Source organism: Canis lupus, chromosome 1, assembly GCF_011100685.1.
Source record: "Canis lupus familiaris isolate Mischka breed German Shepherd chromosome 1, alternate assembly UU_Cfam_GSD_1.0, whole genome shotgun sequence".
NCBI lineage: Eukaryota > Metazoa > Chordata > Mammalia > Carnivora > Canidae > Canis > Canis lupus.
The window spans coordinates 102,660,708-102,683,877 of record NC_049222.1 but is presented as its reverse complement, the minus strand read 5'-3'; the positions used below and the strand labels follow the sequence as shown (position 1 = coordinate 102,683,877).

General features: G+C 41.7%; 1 protein-coding gene across 4 annotated transcripts; it reads right to left on the bottom strand.

Annotated features, from left to right (window-relative positions):
* Positions 1-1,828: 1,828 nt before the first annotated feature.
* Positions 1,829-17,548, bottom strand: LOC119870888 (NACHT, LRR and PYD domains-containing protein 13-like). 4 transcript variants are annotated; one of them, XM_038525624.1, is made up of 9 exons: positions 15,977-17,548; positions 13,648-13,806; positions 12,062-12,163; positions 11,459-11,623; positions 10,322-10,492; positions 6,137-6,307; positions 5,325-5,495; positions 3,066-3,236; positions 1,829-2,212 (listed from the first exon to the last, which is right to left on the bottom strand). In XM_038525624.1, exons 1-9 carry the CDS (start codon positions 17,536-17,538, stop codon positions 2,089-2,091), a joined length of 2,796 nt encoding a protein of 931 aa, XP_038381552.1. In that variant the 5' UTR covers positions 17,539-17,548; the 3' UTR covers positions 1,829-2,088. The 4 variants fall into 4 exon arrangements, with proteins under 4 accessions (XP_038381552.1, XP_038381554.1, XP_038381555.1 ...); XM_038525627.1 differs by having other exon boundaries at positions 1,831-2,212; positions 12,062-12,229; positions 16,867-16,996; XM_038525626.1 differs by lacking the exon at positions 6,137-6,307 and having other exon boundaries at positions 12,062-12,229.
* Positions 17,549-23,170: the final 5,622 nt, after the last annotated feature.

Here is a 23,170-nt window from a genome sequence, read left to right as displayed (position 1 = left end):
CTGTTATTTACTGACTTGTTCACTTTAGCCAATCTGGCCAATGTGAGGAGGGATCTTATTGTGGTTTTGATTTGTATTTTCCTGATATCAAGTGATACTGAACATTTTTTCATGTGTGTGTTGGCCATTTGTATGTCTTCTTCGGAGAAATGTCTGTTCATGTCTTCTGCCCATTTCTTGGCTGATTTTTTTTGTTTTGGGGGTGTGGAATTTGATAAATTCTTTATAGATTCTGGAACTATCCCTTTATCTGATATGTAATTTGTGAATATCTTCTCCCATTCCATAGGTTGCCTTTTAGGTTTGTGGAATTTCCTTTGCTGTGCAAAAGCTTTTTATCTTGATGAAGTTCCAATAGTTATTTTTGCTTTTGTTTCCCTTGCCTTTAAAGATGTGTCTAGTAAGAGGTTGTTGCAGCCAAGGTCAAAGAGTTTGCTGCCTATGATCTCCTTACAATTTTGATGGATTCCTGCCTCATATTTAGGTCTTTCATCTACTTTGAGCTTGTTTTTGTGTTTGGTGGAATAAAGTGGTCCAGTTTCATTCTTCTACATGTGGCTATCCAATTTTCCCCAACATCATTTGTTGAAGAGACTGTTTTATCAAAGATTAGTTGACCTGCATGGAGCCTGCTTCTCCCTCTGCCTGTCTCTGCCTCTCTATCATGAATGAATAAATAAGATCTTTTTAAAAAAAAGCCATTTTGGCATTATGTGGCTGTGAAATAAAACAACACTCTTAGAACATGCAAGGGTTAAGATCCTTTGCCACAATTGAATTAATTCCATGGCAAATTCAGGAATTCCAGAATAAATTCCTAAAATACTGTGAAAATAGGAATAGAAAAAAAAAGAAAATAGGAATAGACAATTTGTAGATCCAGTACTCACAGAAGAATATCCCTGTGTTATAAAGAAACAAGAAACTGGGATCGTCTTGGATTTGGGGTTAACAAGTAGTTTGTCAGATTATCAGAAATGACAGGATGCCATTTTAATCAGCAGTAGTTTTAGTCATGACATGGTGACTAGATCTAAACTGCTGGTTTTTAAAATCTTCCTCAACAAGAGTTTCTAAATTAGTTCATATACCTCCCCTATTATTTTACCAGTTTTCATCTACAATGAATGACAAAAGTGCAGGAGGAAGAGAATGAAGTATTTCAAGGATCTGGGCTTCATGTATGTTTATGGTAGGGGAACATGGATGGAAAGAAGGATCATGGCAGGCAACTTACTAAAAGACTCCACTGGCTTTCATAAGACATGTTGGCTCTTAGAAGGCTTGGATTCCAAGTTCCATTATTTGACTTACTATTTCTGTGATCTGTTTTAAAGCATTCACTGTCAGTATCTTTCATTTTTCAATTCATCAAGGAAGAATGTCTCTGCCTGCAGGGCTCTGGTGAGGATTGAGACACACCATGAAGATTTTATAAGCTACAAAATGTAAAATAAAATGAATATCCAACTGTTCCTTAAGACTTGTGAAGCTGTTGTTTATTGAATAATAGAGCAAGGGAAAGAAAATTGTAATAAGCTCCTATCTTCATATGCATTCCCATGCAGGATATTAATTTCACATTATATCCTGTGTAGGATCCAGGTTCCTCTATTTTCAGGTGGGTAAAATACAACAGAGCCATGGATCAAAGGTAGACACAAAGCCAAAATGGGGTTTATTTGCATACTTGGAGTGGTTCTGGATCTCCATCTGACTGGTATCCACAGAATAATGATGGAATTAGAATCACATCTATCCCATCTCTTAACCTACCAGAAATGAGGCCTTAGGCTTTATCAAGGTACTTTTAAAAATATCCTTTGCTTTATTGAATCTTCTTAACATCTGAGAATCAAAGATATTACACCAAGAAGGACAAAAGGAAACTTAAGGCAACGCCAATGTAGGGTCTTGGGGGCAAATGTGGAATTAGATTAGGATTATGGAGATTGGGTATTTAATATGCTGCCTACAACAAATGGCAGAAAAACACTGAGGTAATAGTGCATTTGAACAGGAACACCATCTCCTGATGGTTCTAATCCAAGACCATCTCATGGTGAAGCATGGCATCTCCTCATTGGATCACCACCACCACTTGTCCTCAAGGTCATTGAAATCCCATTTATACTTGACTCTTAGAAAGGACCCCCTCTCCTGCAATTCCTCCAGCTCCACCTTCACTAGGTCATACAACTCTTTCTTGAGCCTGCAAGAAAGAGATAGAACACCCTTTAAAATGCATTACTTAGACCTGAAGTTGGTAATATAAGGTCCTGAATGTATAGCTTTTGATCAACTTCCCAAAGTAGGAAAAGTTCCTTGATATTGGAGACGATTTCTGCTAAAATGTGCCTAGTTAAAGGTCTTTCTCTTGGTGTTGGGGGGAACCCAACTGCTTGCGGCACCTGGGTGGCTCAGCGGTTGAATGTCTGCCTTCGGCTCAAGTTCTAATCCCAGGTTCTGAGATTGAGTCCCACATCAGGCTCCCCACAGGGAGCCAGCTTCTCCCTCTGCCTATGTCTCTGCTTCTCTCTCTCTCTCTCTCTCTCTCTCCTGAATGAATAAAATTTAAAAAGACACTACTTAGGTTTCTGACCTTATCTCCAGAATACTGAATAAGGTAGAGTATTCTAATTAAATGCTCTATTTCAATGCCTGGAAGGGGCAATACAGAGCTTGGTAGTCCAACCTCAGGGCCTTTACACATGCTATTCCAACTTCCTTACAACACTCTTCATTTCTTGTCACTGACTATGTTGCCCAGTATGTTCATCACTACCCACATGTGGCCATTTCAGTAATTCAAACTGAGGAAAGTCAAGAATTCTGTTCCTTGGTTGCACCAACCCTATTTCAAGTGCCCAGTTACCACAGGCTGCTACTGACCACTCTACTGGACAGTAGTTACAGACTGTTTCCATCATTGCTAAAGGTTCTGCTGGCCAGCACTGCTTTAGCAAATTAAATGCAGAGTGAACTCAATGTTTGCTTTAAAACATTAGTCCATCCAGCCCCCTTCTCAGTTAGTGCTTCCCAGTATAAAAGTCACTGGGGATTACCCAAGTTTCTGTAGTTTGCACATTGACTTTTTCAAGGCCTTCCACAGTATGCTGACTCCACTGGGCTCCAAGTCATTCTCCAAAAGGTTCAAGTTAATCAGGCTTTTACTGCTTGTGAGAACAGAGGAGAGATGCTGGCAGCAAGCAGGCGTCAGATTGCATTTCTCCAACCTAGGAGTGGGTGGGAAGGAAATGTGAAAGATGGTCCTCTAAGACTGAGAAATTAGAAATGAGACCAGATCTAGGAAAAAGTCTGTGGTTAAAGCAAACTGGCTTACAGTGGAGAGTTTACCACATACAGGACACTTTTCCAAATGCTTACACATAACTCATTAAATCCATATACCAGTCCTGTAAAAGGTAGCCAATATCAAACTCCATTTGCCAGATGAGGAAACAGAATGTTAGGCTGCCCAACTGTGAAAGAAACAATGCTCTTAAAAAGTGGATGTGAATTTACTTATAAGGTCCTTGAAAGAACTAAAATAAGATTACAGCCCCTTCCTTACATTTTCATTTTGTTTCTAAATTCCACAAAACAAAATCTGTATTCCTAGTAGCTAGCCAACCATATGTTCAAAGATGAAAATGACAAAGTGTTATATCAGTTTAAGGTAGTGGAAATTTCCACCTAAGTGTACAAAGAAACGGGACAAGTGTCTATACATGAAAATTTTGATACGTAAAGAATAAAGGGAAAGAATAGGTTTCCTTAGGGTGGAAGAAGTTGGGTAGGATCCAGAGAATGCTTCAACGTAAAGGTACTATTTGGTGGACAGGGAGTGAATGACATAAGAAAAATGGGTTCTGGGACTCCTGGGTGGCTCAGTGGTTAAGCATCTGCCTTCCACTCAGCGTCTGATCCTAGAGTCTGGGATCAAGTCCCACATCGAGCTCCCTGCATGGAACCTGCGTCTCCCTCTGCTTATGTCTCTGCCCACGTCTGTCTGTCTGCCTGTCTCTGTCTGTCTCACGAATAAATAAAATCTTTAAAAAAAAAAAAAAAAGAAAAAATGGGTTCCATCACACAAGTGTGTCCTGTCTCTGGTCTAGCGCCACCTGCAGGGCTTTTACCACTATGTTATATATTGTTGACCTTGACCATGTACCTTTAATAGTATTCCCTTGGTCATCTAGGCCAATGTCTCTCCATGAGCTGTGATCTTCTCCCTATAGGGAAGACTAAGCAATGCCTGCAGAGTTGGGAGGTGCCATTGGCATCTGGGGGTGGAGGCCAGGGATGCTGCTCAGCATCATACAGTACACAGGAGAGCCCACTGCCAAGCATTACCCAGCCCAAGGTGTCAGTAATGCTGACCTTGAAAAACTCTGGTGTGATAATAAAGATGAGACCCTGTGAACCCAAATAAGACACTCAGGTGCCTGTCTGAAGGCTACAGCATTGGGGAATGAAACTGGATGAAAATGAACTGAATGTTAGGCAGGGATTCATCATTAAAAACAATACAATAATAAAAACAATGCAATAACTGTTGCAAACATTTTATTCATTTCTACATCCAGGGAGAGGCACCTAGAGAGTGAGGTCTTAAACCAGACCAGGATTCTTTTTAAGGCACAAACAGAACCCTGAATTACTTGCATAAATCTGACTGTTTCTTCTTTACCCACAGGATAAAGAATACTGCACCTGAAGATACTTCTTAAAGGGCAAGGATGTGGTTTAAAAAAAACAAAAACAAAACAAAACAAAACAAAACAAAAAAAACTACAACAACAAAAAACTCTGACTTATTTCACTTATGGGCATAATGTCCTCAAGGTCCATCTGTTTAATGCAAATGGCAGGAGTTCCACAAAGAAATACTGTATGATCTCTAAGCATTTTGTGAGTAGAATCACCACCCGTGTGAAAAATAGCTATCACGTAAGCCACACTTAACCAAAACTCCTATTATTTTAGTCTAAACCATCTTAGCTGAACAAACACATCACCTTATGGTTAAAATCAGGCTTCTCCTTAGAAAAGACTCTGGGGCAGGAAACATGCTGCACCTGCCCCCTCCCTAAGATCCCTTTGATTGAAACAAAGAATACTTACAATATACCAAGGAGGGAGTAACTGGAATGAACTACTGTCTCTGAAGTTGAGCCTTATCATTAAGCAGAATATATTTTTAACAAGAGAACTTTGTTGTTCCCCACCTTCTTGAATTCCCAGGTGACTGCATATTATTCCCTCCCAGTGCAAGAGTAGAGAGGGGGGGGCTTCCCGAAAAGAGAACAGCTTCAACTCACCCAAGTGTGTTCAATTCACAATACGGATCCTGTAGAACCTCACACAGGTGTTTCACTCCATTATCCTGAACATCATTGTTCCTGATATCCAAAATCTTCATGTTATGATTATGCCTGAGGGCATTAGCAAGCTCCTGACATCCATCTGCTGTGAAAGAACAATCTGACAAACTACAAAATAAACATAAGGGGGAAAAGAATAACTCTTGAATCCTTAGACTTTGCTCTATGTACCTGAGCTGAGCCCATGCCACAGTCTTCTAAGGAAGAGAGAGATGCCAAAGCCAGACTTCTAATTCTGAGCCCTGGGAAGAGGAGGGTGCTGGTCAGGAGGTCTGAGGACTCCATCTACTTCATAGAAAAGAAGTAGACAGAACAGCAACGCAGCTTCCACCCCATGTCATCTACAGAGAGCTTGCACCTTGCCTCTGGACTTCACCTTGTACATCTTTTCCCTTTGCTGATTTTTTGCTTTTTCTACTTTCACTGTAATAAATCGCAGCCACAAATTGGACTGCATGCCAAGTTCTTGAAGTCCTCTATGAGTCAGTCATCAAACCCACAGGGTGGTCTTGGGAACACCCAAAACATGTTGTGGTTGGTCCTTAGCAGTTATTCCAGTACCCCCACCCCCTACCATAGGCACCACCACCCATCCCCATCTACCTCCTCCAATAGAATCTGAAGTTCCTCTATGTGAGCAATCATGTCTACACCCAGGGCTCCAGCTCTACATGGAACTCAGGCATTTGCAAGTCAATTCACATGCTCTCTTTGCAACATCTGGAGGACAGAAAGGCAGTTGAACTCACTCCAGGTTCTGTAGGCTGCAGTCCGGATGACTCAGGGCCTTACACAGAAACTTCACTCCCTCATCTCTCAGCTTATTCCTCCTCAGGTTCAGATGTGTCAAACTCTTGTTCTTAAGGAGAGCCTCTGACAAGTACCTGCAACTGGGCGCACCAAGCTGGCAGAACCAGAGCCTATGAGGCAAGAGCCACAGAGACAGATGCTCAGGAAAGTATTCCAAATGGAGGCCCCTGGGGACACAAGCATCAGGCTCTGCCTCTGAATTCAACCATGGTGTCCCCCTTAGCCTCAGTCCAGAACATGCTGAGTATCTGTGTTACTTATCCTTTCCCAGATTTACGCAATGAGCACATCAAGAACATGCTGGTCATTAGTGGTTTAAAATATAAGAAGCTTTTTGCACAGCAAAGGATACAGTCAACAAAACTAAAAGACAACCTACAGAATGGGAGAAGATATTTGCAAATGACGTATCAGATAAAGGGCTAGTTTCCAAGATCTATAAAGAACTTATTAAACTCAACAGCAAAGAAACAAACAATCCAATCATGAAATGGGCCAAAGACATGAACAGAAATCTCACAGAGGAAGACATAGACATGGCCAACACGCACATGAGAAAATGCTCTGCATCACTTGCCATCAGGGAAATACAAATCAAAACCACAATGAGATACCACCTCACACCAGTGAGAATGGGGAAAATTAACAAGACAGGAAACCACAAATGTTGGAGAGGATGCAGAGAAAAGGGAACCCTCCTGCACTGTTGGTGGGAATATGAAATGGTGCAGCCTCTCTGGAAAACTGTGTGGAGGTTCCTCAAAGAGTTAAAAATAGACCTGCCCTATGACCCAGCAATTGCACTGCTGGGGATTTACCCCAAAGATACAGATGCAATGAAACGCCGGGACACCTGCACCCCGAAGTTTATAGCAGCAATGTCCACAATAGCCAAACTGTGGAAGGAGCTTCGGTGTCCACCGAAAGATGAATGGATAAAGAAGATGTGGTTTATGTATACAATGGAATATTACTCAGCCATTAGAAATGACAAATACCCACCATTTTCTTCGACGTGGATGAAAGGGTATTATGCTGAGTGAAATAAGTCAATCGGAGAAGGACAAACATTATATGTTCTCATTCATTTGGGGAATATAAATAATAGTGAAAGGGAATAGAAGGGAAGGGAGAAGAAATGGGTAGGAAATATCAGAAAGGGAGACAGAACATGAAGACTCCTAACTCTGGGAAATGAACTAGGGTTGGTGGAAGGGGAGGAGGGCGGGGGATGGGGGTGAATGGGTGACAGGTACTGAGGGGGGCACTTGACGGGATGAGCACTGGGTGTTATTCTGTATGTTGGCAAATTGAACACCAATTAAAAATAAATCTTTTATTTATAAATAAATAAATACATACATAAATAAATACATAAATAAAGGGGTAATGATTGGGGTGCCTTGTGGCTCCGTTGGGTAGGCTTCTGACTCTTAATTTCAGCTCAGGTCATGTTTTCAGGGTCTTAGGATTGAGCCCTGTGTTGGGCTCTGCTCCTAGCAGGGAGTCTGTTGAGGATTCTCTCTCTCTCCTTCCTTTGCCCCCCGCCCCCGGCTTACGCTCTCTCAAATCTTAAAAAAAAAAAAAAAAAAACAAAACAGGATGATGGTCAAAATATCTCAAGTTTCAGTAACGCAAGAAGAGCAAGTTCCGAAGATCTATCATACAGCATTGCACTTATAGTTAAACAGTACAGTATTGTGTGCTTATAGTTCTCTAAGATTTAGAATTTTCTATGTATTTAAATTTTCTATCTTAAGTGATAGCACAAAGAAGTTTAATATTAAAAAAGGGGAAGGAGGAAACTTTGGAAGGGGACAGATACATGTATGGCCTTAATGGTGGTGATGGTCTCATGGGTGTGTACTTCTCCCCTAACTTACCAACTTGTACTCGAAATACATAGGACTTCTCACGTGTCAAAAAAGTTTGATGCGAGAATTTTTTTAAGTAAAAATAAAAAATAAATAGAAGGGAAAACATTTTAAATGACCTGGAGGCAGCTAGGAATGAACCTAAGGCTCTGGAACCAGTCAGACATGGGTTCAAATGCTGCTCAGCCATTACTAACTATTGTCAGGCATGTTGCATTATTCCCTCCAGCCTTCATTTCTTGCTAAGCTGGAGATTATGATGGCCCATCACAGCACTATTGATGATCCCATGAGCCGTGACAGGCAGTGCTTGGGACAGTACTTGGCAAGTGTGCAATACAAGTTGTAGGAGATATGGAATATAAAGAGATTCTATCAGCATTAGATATATATAATAAATATGTATACCATATATATTATAGATCTAAAATATATAGGTGATAGGTTATATTTACATGATGTTATTGTATAACATCATGATTAAAGAGATTATATATAAGATATTTTATGTTATATATTAATGTATCTATATTAAATATCTAATTATATATTATATTGCTATAAGCATAATTATATATATTCTTAATATAACCTATAACTGTCATATTAGTTCATATTACATATGTATTAATTAGCTATTAATATTACGGGGTTTTTATTTTTTTATTTTTTTTATTTTTTATTTTTATTTTTTAATTTTTATTTATGATAGGCACACAGTGAGAGAGAGAGGCAGAGACACAGGCAGAGGGAGAAGCAGGTTCCATGCACCGGGAGCCCGACGTCGGATTCGATCCCGGGTCTCCAGGATCGCGCCCTGGGCCAAAGGCAGGCGCTAAACCGCTGCGCCACCCAGGGATCCCATATTACGGTTTTTGGAGGCTCAGGGCTGAGTGAGTGCTAACCCTTGGGTCCCTAGCTCAGATTCTATGGTCTTTCACCATTTGCCCCCTTGGATGTACCTTTTATACTCACCTGAACAATATCCAATTCCAGGAAAATCCATCTCTTCATCTATTCCACACCTGCCCCAGAGAAGCACAGTGTAGCTAAAGTAGAAAACATCTACGAAATCACACTTGGCACCTACCACTACCAATAGACTCATCCTCACCTGGCAACCCCCTGGAGACCTACAGCCCTACATACACCTCCTTGGGTAACATCTCTATGTGGTTAATAGGCATCTCATGCTCCCATGTCCCAAACCAACCCCTTACACTCAAACCTCATCCTCCCCTGTCCTCCCCCATGTCAGAAAATGGCACCACCTTTCACCCAGCTGCCAAGCCAATCACCTGGAGGTGTTTCAGTTCTTTCCTTCCTAAACTGCCACTAATTCATCAGGAAGTCCCATTGCTCCTACCTTCAAGTATACTCCAAATCCTACCATCTCACTCTGGCCAATTTGCTCTCATCCTCTTGCCTGATTTACAGGCACTTGCTTCTGCTCCTATTTTTTGCTTTCATTATAGTCCACCTTTCAACAGCAGTCTGGGTGATCTTTCAGAGTATGTCCCCATACAAACTCCAGTCCTCAGATGACATTTCTCCTCCAAACAAAATGGATTCCTTCCCACCAGAGCATATTCCAGGCATCGTCCTGTCTCCTCTCTAGCTTTATCATTGCCCATCACTCACGTTACCCCAGCCTTACTAGTGGTCTTGCTGTTCCTATGACACCCCAAACTCACTCCACCCTCAGATCCTCTGCCCTCCTCTTCCTTCCCTCTGCATGTGGCTTCTTTAATGTCTGGTGGCTTCAGTGTCACCTACTTGGATAGACTGATGAGAGAAGACTACCAGGAAACCAACCCACTACTTCTTGTCTACTTATTCCACTTTGTTTTTCCTCCTAGCTGAACTACTAGTTTTTGATTTTGGGGATCTCACTGATACATCTGCATCCTCCACACAGGCAAGAAGCTTGTCTGTCTTGTCTACCACCCCAACCTTGGTGCCCAGCTCTGTGTCTGGGGATAGGAGCTCAGAGGTTGTTTGACTAGATCATAATGTCCCAGTATCCTTGTTAAAACTGAGGTCCTTGGCACAACTTCCAGATTGATTCAACAAATCCCAAGGTGCTACTCAAAACCTGTGTTTAGAATGATGCTTAGCACATGGAGTAATCACTCAATGCATGTTAGAACTTAATGATATAAATGGGTCCTGAATGAAGGACTTATTGTTTTCCTCCATGCCCACCCCCAAGGAGAGTCACTTCTAGAAATGGAGCCAAGAGAAACTTACACCAGTCTCTCTAAAGCACACTCAGGATGAGTCAGGGCAGCACAGAGGAGTCTCACACCATCATCTTGGAGTGGATTAAATCCCAGGCATAGTCGAGTTGTCCTCTGGGTGCTAGAGACGTGCAGTGCCAGATCCTGATAGATGGCTGCTGACAGGTTGCATTTCTCCAGGCTGTGGAAGTTACAAGTGCAGGGTAAGCCTCAGCATTCCCACTTTCTCTTTAACTCCCAGTTCCTTTAGCCACACATCTGGGACCGAAACATCATGAAAAGATTAAACTGGATAAGGAACAAAAGCTTTAAGAAGAAAGGGTGAAGTTTCTCAATATCAGCCCTACTGACCTTCAGGTTAGATCATTCTTTCTGGTGCTGGTGTGTGTGTGTGTGTGTGTGTGTGTGTGTGTGTGTGTGTGTGTAGGGGGAGTAGGGAGTCCTCCAGTGCATTGAAGGATATTGATCATACCTGGCTTCCACTTACTACATGCCAGTAGCATCCTCCTCTCCCAATTGTGAGAGCCAAGTAAGTGTCCAGACATTGCCATATATCCCCTAGGGGACAAGATCACCCCCAGTTTAAAACCACTGATTTTTCCCTGCTCAGCGAGGAATCTGACTCTCCCTCTGCCCCTCTCTCACAGTTGTGCTCTCTCTCCTCCTCCTCCTCTCTCAAATAAATAAAATATTTTTTTAAAAAATGGGGCACTTCAGTGGCTTAGTTAAGCTTCTGCTTCAGCTCAGGTCATGATCTCAGGGTCCTGGGATCAAGTCCTGCATTGGGCTTCCTGCTCAGTGGGGAGTCTGCTTCTCCATCTGCCCCTCCTTGTTGCCCCCCAACCCCGCTCATGTTCCCTCTTTCTCAAATAAATAATCCTTAATAATAAATTAATTAAAAATAAAACCACTAAGTTTAGGGAAGGCTGGCAAGCAAAACTCCCACAATTAAGGTGAGGGCAAAGCTGTCTTAAGAGAGAGCCCTAAGGAGTAGGGTGAAAAAGAATGAAGATAAAGAGTGTGTCATTGGGGGTAGGTAACTACAATAGGGGGATCCCCAAGTTCCCCCCAGAAATGCTCCCACTGCCACCCCACCCTGCCACTTAACCTTGCAAAGACACCATTTTGACAAGGCAAGAGGACTTACGACAGCTCCTTCAGGGAAGATGTTGACATCCCAGAGGGCCCCTGCAGACCCTTCATACCTGAGAGATCATTGTCCCCCAGGCTGAGAAAGCTCACACTGGAGTTCCTGCTGAGCTCCACAAAGAGATGACGACACACCAGAGGGGTAAGGCCACATGATTCCAACCTAACAAAGGGGCCCCAACACAGGCAGTTACTCCAGGGAAGAGGGGTCTTCATTTGGAGGCCTTTCTCCACAAAAGCTTATTTCTCCTTGTTCCTCATCCTTACCCCAGGCAGGATGGCCCCCACGTCTGTGCCACTCAGAGTGTGGTCCATGGTCTAGCACCACCTTGGAGCCTATTGGAAATGCTAGCTATCAGGCCCCCCAGCAGCACTGCTGGGTCTTAGGGCATGGATCCCAGGACCCTGCATTTTAACATGCGCCCTCAGATGGGTCTGGTAGACATTAAGTTTTGCAAAGCACTGCCCTGTACCCACATACTTGTTCCCTTTGTTCCTTTTTCTCTACATCCCTTTTGCTGCCATGCTGAGTCCCATCCTCCCAAGGCATCACGAAGCTAGGGGTGATGTGGAGGACAGATCTGGAAAACCAGAGATTTACCACAGATACTGGAGGTTGCAGGCTGAATGCCTCAAGGTTTTAAAGATCATCGTGGACACAGGAACTCCCAAGTTGTTCGAGCTCAAGTTCAGATGGGTCAGCCTGTTGTTACCATGTAAGACAAGGACAAGCTCCTTCAGAATCTTCACAGGAGTTATTGATTTGCACCTGAGGAAGGGAGGAAGTGATGGCTGGCCTCGTGAAGGGGAATGCTTCCTCTTCTTGACTTTCTACCACACACACACACGTACACACATGCACACACATGCACCGCCTCCCTCAAGGATATACATATATAAGGAATCCAAATATTGAAGCATAGTTGGAAGTATTCAATCAGGAATTAATCCTCTCCCCCACCAAGTTTGCCATAAGAGACCCTGGAGCTGCCCACTATTCTAGGCAGGGGATGACCCCCCCACACCCCCCCCCACACACACACACCCCAACCCAGGATGGTCTGGTGAGAATATATCTCTCCTCTTGTTTTTTCTTAAATCTGTTTCTCCTCATCTTTAGAACTAAGTGATAAGACCAAAATGGAGGGGCAAGAGGAAAAGATGAAAAAGTCATATCCTAATAAAGGATGTTTAAGGTTGCCTCCTGTGTGTTTGATCCCATTCACAGAATACACTGAAGTTTGAGGACAGTCACTACTGGCAAATCTCTCTTAACTCACTGAATCAGTGCATACATCTGGTTTTCAGAGTTCAAGGTAGTACTGAATTTCAGAGGAACAGTAGGAAGTTGGTGTGGACCCCAGAGCATCCAACCCAACACCTTCTCGAACTCCAAGAGTCACTCACTCTGTCCTCACTCAGGTAGCAGCTCTTCCCTGGCTGCTTATTCAAGCGCCACCTCTATTCTTCTCTACCTTTGAGTCAGATTTGGGACCCTGTGATCTCTATTTACATCATGTGAGAGGTTTCAGTCTAAAACGATGCTTCAGCTCCAGTGAGTAGATATTTACTCAAATATTTTTGAGATAAGAGAGGCCCTTCTGCTAGCTCTATCAAAAAATGCAAAGCCTCCTCTTCCACACCCTGAGTGCCTTAACGATTTCCTCCTGCTTTGGGAAATTTCACTGTCTCGTACACTACTCTGGTCATTTAAGCTTGTTTTTCCAACACTGTAAGCTCTGTGAAGGCAAGAATTATCCATTCCATTCACTGCTATAAGCTCAGAATGAATAAGAGATGCTCAATAAGTATCCATTGAATGAACAAATGCTTCACCACAAACTACCCACCTTTCCTTAAGACCCAACCCTTCATAGGGCTCCACATAAACTCTGGCTCTCCTCAAATGTTTTGTCCCAATCACATGCTACAAGTTTTCTGCTTCTTCATATTCAGCTCAAAATAGCAGTCTTATGGAAAAACTAGTTTGTCTACTTGTACCTCTCATGCAAGATCACTCATGACAGACTGCCAAGTCTTTGCCTAAACTCACACAAACACATTTATTTATTTTATTCTCCCAAGCACCTGAGCTTACTTTCTGGAAAACAGATACTCACTGCAGCAATCAAGAGGAAAATGCCAGATTATTTTCCAATGGAACTTTTCAAACTGTGTCACACTTACGTCAGTTTTCGGAGCTTACACCTTGGATTTCTCAGCTCATAACAGAGTTTCTTCATTGAAGAAGTATTAAGTTTGCTGTTACTAAGATCCAGCTCACTCACATGCCCATTGCAAAACACGGAGCAAATATCTTGCCACTGATAAATCTTGGAATGTGGCCTTGTTGTTTATGAGAGAAAGAAAGAAGGGTTACTAAAGTAACACCTAGAGGTGGTCTACAGGAGGCAAAAACTGTCCCAAAGGAAGTGTAGGAATTCACTGGCATTCCAGGCAGGAAAATCATGGCCCCCAAAGTATAGTTCTTACAGTTCTGGATCTTTTATTCCAACAATCCTCAACCATCCTTTTCAGAGGAAACAAACTGCATAAGCGAGGCCACGGGCAAGGTGGCCATTGGTATAATCCATAAGTTCAGACAAGACCTAAGATAAATTCAGAGCTGTGTTACCTATAATATGATTTAATCTCCATGCTCCAATTTTCTATCTCTAAATGTACATAATAAAACTTACCCTCAGACAGAACATGAGAGACTCCTTACTCTGGGAAATGAACGAGGGGTAGTGGAAAGGGAGGTGGGCGGGGGGGGCACTGAGGGGAGCACTGATGGGATGAGCACTGGGTGTTATGCTATACGTTGGCAAATTGAAATCCAATAAAAAAATAAATAAATTTTAGAAAAAGGAAATGGGGTTTTAGGATATGTGGGGACTTTTACTTTTCATCTTATTTGTTTCTGTACCTTTGTTAGTGCTGTGAATTTGTATTACCTTATCATTTTAAATCTGATTTTTAAGAGTTACTTAAAAGTAATATGACCGTTAAAAATAAATAAAACTTACCTTCATAGAGTTTTGCAATTAAAATGGTTTATGCAAATATTTAGAACTTAGGGTTATTAGAAATTTGGAATTTCTTTAATGTAGTAGGCTCTCAATATTTACAAGAGTAAAAGAGCATCCAAATCATGAATTAGATTTTTTATCTCCAGTGAAGAAAGTAAAACAAAGAACACATTAAAATCATCTGAAGAATATAAAATTCTACATGATGAGCCCAGAATTCTAGCATTGGGTAGAGCAATATTTCCAACCATGGTGTGCATGTGTGTGTGTGTGTGTGTGTGTGTGTGTACACATGCCACCTATTCATATGTTTAACATCCCAGTTAATTCTGAGATACAACAGAATTAAAAACCACCAAGGGAAAGAAATACTATAGGGAAACAGACTGTCCTTAACATTGGAAAGTCTGTTATCAACTTTAGGGAAAACATGACATCTTCAGCTTTAGGATAATTGTGTGTAAGGTGAGGAACAGTGTTGATGGAGTATTAATCCTTACAATAAATGGTATTATCCTTTGGAAAACATTTGGTAGTAAGGACACTTACATAACCCAAAGTGAATACTACCTAAATAAAGCCCCTATTTAGGTTTTAGGGAATCTAAGACTGGACAAATAAATGACAGCCAATATATATTAAATATTAAGGACTCCGGACCCCAAAACCAAACATCTTATGAATATTCCAATCTGGGCAAACACAGATTAATCTTCTCAAAATTTCTATTTGTACAACCAAAATTGAACTGGTATTTCTTGAAGGTCTGAGGATCAAGCAAAGGATTTGGGAACACATAGTAACCTCTGTCTCATGAGAGGAGTTTAGAAAACACTCTTAGGGCCTAAAATATCTAGAACACTCAGATCTACTTATCTCCTAGACTGGAAGTCAACAATATCAGCAATGGGAAAAGGTCATAGGGTAAGAACTAGAAGTAGTTTAAGTATCTTTGGGATTCCTCTTCCAAGAGGCAAAAGTACAAACTCTTCATAATAAGCTTCAGGATTTAGTTGACACAATTGGACCTATCCCCACCCCAACTCATGCTCAAAGGAGAGGCACCAGCATTTTGAGATCTGGAGCTCTGGAAGAGAGCTGAGCATTGATGCAGGCTAAGCTGCTTAGTGGCTATACTGACATAAGAAAATTCAGTTTTTTATTCAGTTTTCTCATCTATGAGTGGCAATAACACCCTACCCTCCATTCAGTAATGGACATAGCTTTGGTAGAGATCTTAGCACAATGCCTGGCACATACACCTTCACTTTGCAGGACCTGAAATGGAAGCTCCACCGCAAAATTGATCAACTGAAGTACCTGGGGAATCCCTACAGGACACCTAAAGGGAAATAGTCTTCTAGGTTGGAATGACCTAGAGTGCTTGGTCAATCATAACCAATGATAACATAACATATCCCCAGTTCTTCATGGAAGAACTCAGAGCCTGGAAAGATGGGAGGGAAATGGTTTGCATTACTCACTCCAGAGTTTCCACACTGAAAGTCAATTCCGTTTGAAGGATGGAACTGGTGACAGAAAGCCTTAGCTTACTTAAACTTCGACAGTGCTTTAGGCAAAATGAAGAAACTTGGAGTTGTTGATTCCCAAAAATATTGATGTCAGCTTCAAGGAGATGACTCAAAATTTGCCTTACAAAGTTTTCCTCCTGAGTCTCATATAAGCATGAAAAAAAGTGTAGGAACTCAAAACGGTTAAGGACAATGTCATAACTTTTTAATTCCTCTGCCCATTCTAATAATTCATCCATTATCCTTTGACCCACTTTACAACACAAAGTATCTTCCAGTTCTCTTATTAGGCTTCTTTTTAAAAGGCCAAAGAAAAAAAGAGCCATCTGATTCCAATAGAAGTTTCTGTCAACCAAAGCATTATTCAGTAGCACCCTCATCTCTTCATGCTTTGCAGGGCCACCAATGGATCCTTTTGTCCCCCAAAGTACATAGAACATGGCCCCCAAAAACACCTGGAAACTCTGGTGAGTGAAAGTAACACACTCCTCACAGTCATTTACCTTACGAAGAATATTCAACCTGAGGAGAGAACCAATGAGATGGGCTTCCAGGCACTTGTGTTTGAGGTCCTCTTTTGTAAATGTGAAGTTCCTAAACCACATCCCCTCTGCAGCCAGAGAGCATAGGGCACTCCACTGCCCTGGCCAGTTCTGCTCTGACAAACTCACCTCTGCTGTGGCAAACAAGCTGGAGAAAAAATGAACATACAGACTGGTGGTGGTCTGGGTGCTTATCTGGAAATGAGGATTTCTTACCATCTGCCGTTTCAGGCAGGAACACACAGTCCAGCATACCAGGGGGGCAGAGCAGAAATAAAACAGGGTCTCATTTTTTCTTACCCAATACAAGACTTTCTTAGCTTTTTTTTGGTCACCAAAGTACCTGATGAAATATTCTTCCCGGTCTCCCTCTGTGAACCCTAAGATTTGTACAAACCATGGATTCAGTAACAACTTTTTAAGATCCTTGGTTCTATACTCTTTGGTTGTGATCAGTAAGGTAGCCATGGGAACCAATTCTTTCTTCAGCAAGTAGAACAGGATTCTGTTGACTGGGAGTTGCTGATACCAGTCTGTACATGGTGGGCTGTTGTCCAAGTTGGAAGGCATGTCCATTTCCTCAAAGCCATCGATGACAAACAGGAGCCTCTCGGGGTGACTCATGAGCTCTTCAATGGGGACCTGGGAGTCAGGCCAGTCCCAGGAAAGCAGGCCAGCAAATGTGGTATCCTTCATGTCTTTAACTTTATGGCAGCTGATAAAGAAAACATAGGAGAACCTCTGCTGAAAGAGAAAGCCCTCTGCCCAATGCAGCATGGCCTTCATTGCCAGAGTGGTCTTCCCAACCCCTGCTATTCCCTCCAAGATGATTGTCTGTGGCTGGGCTCCAGTCCTGTTAGGATACAGGAGGCTCTTCAGTTCATCATGTTCCTTCTCAGTTACATTGCGGAGATATATATGGTCTTCAGGCCATGGCATGTTGTCCCACATCATCAATATTTTAGCCTTCATCCTCTCTCTGTATCTTCTTCTGTGAACTAAAACAGAGAAGTGAGGCAAAAACCAAACAATGGTCAAAATGAATTTCAGCCTTAGGAATAGTAAGTTTTTAATATTAAACCTTGAGCAAGACAAACAAGTTCTACCTCTGAGAGTCTAGCTTTTGGGAGGAGTATGGTGGTAGAAAGTAGCAAAGATAGCAGAATAGTTTGAATATATACACAAATAAACACAGAATATGAGACTGAGAATGCCCTTTGAAGGGCAGAAGGGATCTGTAGAGCCTTCTGCAGGACAGTTAACACCAGGATTACAAGAAGCCGCCAGTCCAAGATGTAGAAAGAGAGGCTTTCAGGCAGAGTGAAGGGCTAATGTAAAGGCCCTGAGACAAAAGTAAGAACATTCTAGAGCACAGTGAAAGAGGTACCCGACAGCGGCACTCAACTGTGAGGAGGGGCTGGTCACAAGTAGCTTTGTTCTAAAGGTCAAGAGATAATAAGCCCTAATCTACATTTTTAAAAGGAGGGTATTATGCTGAGTGAAGTAAGTCAGTCGGAGAAGGACAAACATTATATGTTCTCATTCATTTGGGGAATATAAATAATAGTGAAAGGGAATATAAGGGAAGGGAGAAGAAATGTGTGGGAAATATCAGAAAGGGAGACAGAACGTAAAGACTGCTAACTCTGGGAAACGAACTAGGGGTGGTAGAAGGGGAGGAGGGCGGGGGGTGGGAGTGAATGGGTGACGGGCACTGGGGGTTATTCTGTATGTTAGTAAATTGAACACCAATAAAAAATAAATTAAAAAAAAAATAAAAGGTCACTGTTGCTTGGAGAGGGAGTTATGGTACAAGAAAGGAGCAAAGAACCCACTTATGAAGCAGCTTCTGTTTAAGTCAAAGTGGGTAGGTTTGGTCAAACATATCCGTTGATAACATAACAGCAACAACAATAGGTCCCTGGTTCTTTGTGGAAACACTTGAATAGAGCTTGTGAAGAACTAGAGGATAGTATTTAAAAGAAGATGAATCGACTTAAGGTACATATTGAGAGTAGAACCGATAGGATTACTAATAATTTCTAGTAACAAGGGTGTGGGAATTGCTAACGAAAATAAAGTTGTACATGCATTCTGGTCTTGTGGCTTAAATATCTTGGTGGAGAGGATTCCTTTTACTACACACACACACACACACACACACACACACACACACACACACACACTTACTTCTAGTGGAAAGAGCAGGAGAGTAGGAATACCAAAGCCCCACCCTCGCATTTTCTTTAGGGCTGTGATGCTTTGTGGATACTTCAACTAATTTGAACCCCAGTTCCCTGGTGTAGAAGTTCTAAATAAGCAGGAAAGAATGGAAAAACATTTTTTCTTTTACCTACCAGAGGAGAAATGTCATCTTCTGGAGGTGGGGTCCTTTCTGCTCAGATTATCAAAGGTCCCTGAAGGCTGGCATGCCTCAAATATTCAACCTTGCAGAGCTTTACCCCATCTCCAGACAAGAACTGTTGTTCTGGACTGACCTCAAGACTGGACCATTCAACCTTTAAGAAATGGATCTCATGGATTCAAAGAGGGACTCCTCTAGGACCTTCTTCCTCAGTACAAGGAAATCCATCTCCCCCTGCCCTTTGTTCCCTTCCATGCAGCAAGAATTGGAAAACATGTGAATCTAAACACAGGTGGCAGGGACACCTGGGTGGCTCAGTGGTTGAGCATTTGCCTTTGGCTCAGGGTGTGATCCCCGGATCTGGGAACAAGTCCCACATCAGGCTCCATGCAGGGGGCCTGCTTCTCCCTCTGCCGGTGTCTCTGCCTCTCTTTCTGTGTCTTTCATGAATAAATAAATAAAATCTTAAAAAAAAAAAAAAAAAACCTCAGGTGGCAGCTACAGCAGAGCTACCCTTCCTGTCTCTGCCTCGCCGCCATCTAGCCAAGAGAAGTCTTGCTATCCAGATGAAATAAAGCAGAACATAAACACACACATGTAAATTCAAAAGAGAAAAACTGCATGACAGAGAATACTTGCCATCTATAGGACAGACTACGAGGTCATTCATTTTCTAGGAGTAATGTGCCCTTACAAGTCAATAAAGAAGACAGCAAGCCGAACTCCAATAAAAAAAATATGAAAATTTTTTTTAAAAATTAAAAAGAAAAGGAAGAGAGCAAGCACAAACCCCCAAAAAAGTAGAAGGGGAGAATAAACGGTTATTTTGCAAGAAATAAACAGGCTAAAAGCAATTACAGTTTTCAACTCACTCATAGAACAAATGCAAACCAAATATTAAATCAGAGCAGAATTTTTATCAAGTTGGCAAATATTTGAAAGAATCTGTGTTGGGGCACCTGGGTGGCTCAGTGGTTGAGCATCTGCCTTTGGCTCAGGGCGAGATCCTGGCGTCTGGCATCAAGTCCCACATCAGGCTCCCTGTGAGGAGTCTGCTTCTCCCTCTATGTCTCTGCGCCTCTCTCTCTCTCTCTCTCTCTCTCTCTCTCTCTCTCTCTCTTATATATATATATATATATATATATATATATATATATATATATATATATATCTCATGAATAAATAAAATCTTAAAAAAAAAAAGAATCTGTGTTGATAGCAGGACAGCAAAACAAACATTCATAGTATCATTGGAGAAGTCGCTTTATACAGCCTTTTAGAAGATCAATTTACCTTCAAAGCTTAGATTCTGCATGTGCTTTGATTCAGGAGTTCTAGCTTAGGCACATCTTCTACAGAAATACTTGCAGATGTACATAATGGGTCATGGATGTTTATAGAAGTACTGTTTAATATGCACACACCCAGAAGCCTAAATTTCTACCAACAGTGTAAGCTATATATAGGCCATACAATATATGATATGCCCATACAATGGTATATAAAGTAGCTATTAAAGAGTGAGGCTAATATGTTTATACTGCTTGTTGTTTGATACAAACTGATATATAATCTAATTCATGAAGAAAAGCTGGAAGAACACCAAATTTTTAAGCTGGCTACCTTTATGGAATTAATTGATAATATAGGAGACACTAAAATATTAAGCACACTGTACCATTTATATCTGCTTGTGTAATCACTTTATTCTAACCAAGAAACAGAGAACTTTGGGAACCAAAAACTGCTCCAGAAGTTGAAGAAAAATTTTAAAAGATACTATATTTGAAAAGGATATTAATAAGAAGAAATACTGTTAAGAGTTTTGATACTAAAATTATTATTGGTGAAATAGACTTCACAAAAGGTATGATAGAAAGTTGAAGGGAGGGACGCCGGGGTGGCTCAGCAGTTGAGCATCTGCCTTTAGCTCAGGGCGTGATCCCAGGGTCCTGAGGCTCCCCATCAGGAGCCTGCTTCTCCCTCTGCCTGTGTCTCTGCCTCTCTCTTTCATGAATAAATGGATAAATCTTAAAAAAAAAAAAAAAGTGGGGGGATCCCTGGGTGGCTCAGAGGTTTAGCATGCCTTGGGCCCAGGGCGTGATCCTGGAGTCCTGGGATCAAGTCCCGCATCAGGCTCCCTGCACGGAGCCTGCTTCTCCCTCTGCCTGTGTCTCTGCCTCTCTCTGTGTCTCTCATGAATAAATAAATAAAATCTTTAAAAAAGAAAGGAAAGGAAAGAAAAAAGAAAGCAAAGAAAAGAAAGCAAAGAAAAGGGGAGGGAGGGGAGAAAAGAAAAAAGAAAGAAAAGACGGGAGCCTAGGTGGCTCAGTTGGTTAAGCATCTGCCTTCAGCTCAGGACATGATCCCAAGGTCCTGGGATTGAGCCCTGCATTGGGCTCCCTGCTTAGCTAGGAGCCTGCTTCTTCTCCCTCTGCCACTCCCCCAGCTCGTGCTCTCTCACTCTTGTTCAAATAAATAAATAAATAAATAAATAAATAAATAAATAAATAAATAAATAAATAAATATTAAAGAAAAAGAAAGTTGAAGTAATCTTTAAAACAGTTTTAACAAAAACAGAGATGGTAGCATGGGATTAAAAAGTTACAACTGGGGGGAAGGCAGAATGGGTAAAGAGGAGATACAGGGTTCCAGTTATGGAACGAATGAGTCACAGGAATAAAAGGCACAGCATAGGAAATATAGTCAATGATATTATAATACTGATGTAATGGGACAGATGGCAGCTACACTTATGGTAAGCACAGCATAATGTATAAACCTTTGAATCGCTAAGTTGTACACCTGAAACCAATGTAACATGTCAACTATACCCAAGATAATTTAAAAAATAAATTTTGTAAAAAAAAAAAAAAAGTTATGATCTAATGTTAGTCCCAGGAAACACAATGCCTGATTAGAGTTGCAGAAAAAGAACAGAGATGGAATAATTAATGCCAAAAAAAAAATAATGCTGAATATTTGAGAGCAGAAAAGCATGTTTTTATAGTTAAATGTCCTGCTTAGTATCCATCCCAATTAAGAGGGTAAGGACCCCCAAGCCTAGTCACCCCATAACATTTCAGAACACAAGGGTGGAGGACCCCATAGGCTTTCATAGTGTAAGAGATAGGAATTTCTTACATTGTATATGACCTAAGTTATCAAGGTTTAGCCACACTGGGCACTAGATGACCAGAAAAATAGAGGGAGGGGCACCTGGGTGGCTCAGTGGTTGAGCATCTGCCTTTGGCTCAGGTCGTGATCCCAGGGTCCTGGGATTGAGTCCCGCATCAGGCTCCCCACAGGGAGCCTGCTTCTCCCTCTGCCTAGGTCTCTGCCTCTGTCTTTCATGAATGAATAAAATCTTAAAAAAAAAAAAAAAGAAAAGAAAGAAAAAAGAAAAAAAAAAAAAAAAAGAAACAGAAGGAGAAGGAGAAGCACTCTCAAACCAGACAATTATACCCATGCTGTTCATCACGGGCACACTAGAGAAATTATCAGGCAAGCTCTCAAAGAGATTCCCCCATACTGACTTTTCTAAGTTATTATAAAGGGGGACCCCTGAAACAGTGGTAAGGAAGACAGATGGAGGTAGGACCTAAGCAAAAGGGGGACGGCAACATTCAAGAGTAGAAAGTGGAATTTGAGATTAAATCAAGCCCAGGAGAGTCTCTAGTCCCAGATAGGGAAGGATGTGCAGCTTCAGGAAACTGTCTAGAAATAGTGACAAGGGAGCTGATAGGTTCCTTGTTACATCCCATTGCATTACACTTCCCAACGAATTTGGAGATAATGATAGCACAGAAAGTTTAAAAAGGAGTTAGCTCAAACAGGCAATGGATTTCCCCAAAAACGATATGTGTAGGGGGCTGAACAGCGATACCCCACCACCACCACCAAAAATGCGATATGTCCACATCCTAATCCCCAGGACCTTGTATAACAAATGTAAGGACTCTGAGGAGAGGAACTTCTCCTGGATTGCCCTACATGTAGCCAAATGTATTCTTACAAGGGACAGAGTTCTGACACAAAACAGGAGGTAGCCATGTAACCACAGAGGCAGAAATTGGTGGGATACAGCCACAAGCCCAGGATTGTCATCAGAAGCCAGATAAACGAGGATGCTGCTCCCCACAAACCCTAGGAGAAAGCACGGCCCTGCTGATACCTTAATTTTGGACTAATCCAGAAACATTGAGGGAGTAAACTTCTGTTATTTAAGCCACCCAGTT

Excerpts from the sequence above, each read along its gene's own strand:
- LOC119870888 (XM_038525624.1), bottom strand. The coding sequence starts at position 17,538 with ATGAAGGCTAAAATATTGATGATGTGGGACAACATGCCATGGCCTGAA. Across the intron at positions 13,807-15,976 it reads TTCAGTGTGGAAACTCTGGA|GCCACATTCCAAGATTTATC; the intron begins GTGAGTAATGCA and ends ATAAACAACAAG. Across the intron at positions 6,308-10,321 it reads TGTGCTTTAGAGAGACTGGT|GCTCTGGTTCTGCCAGCTTG; the intron begins GTAAGTTTCTCT and ends CTTGCCTCATAG.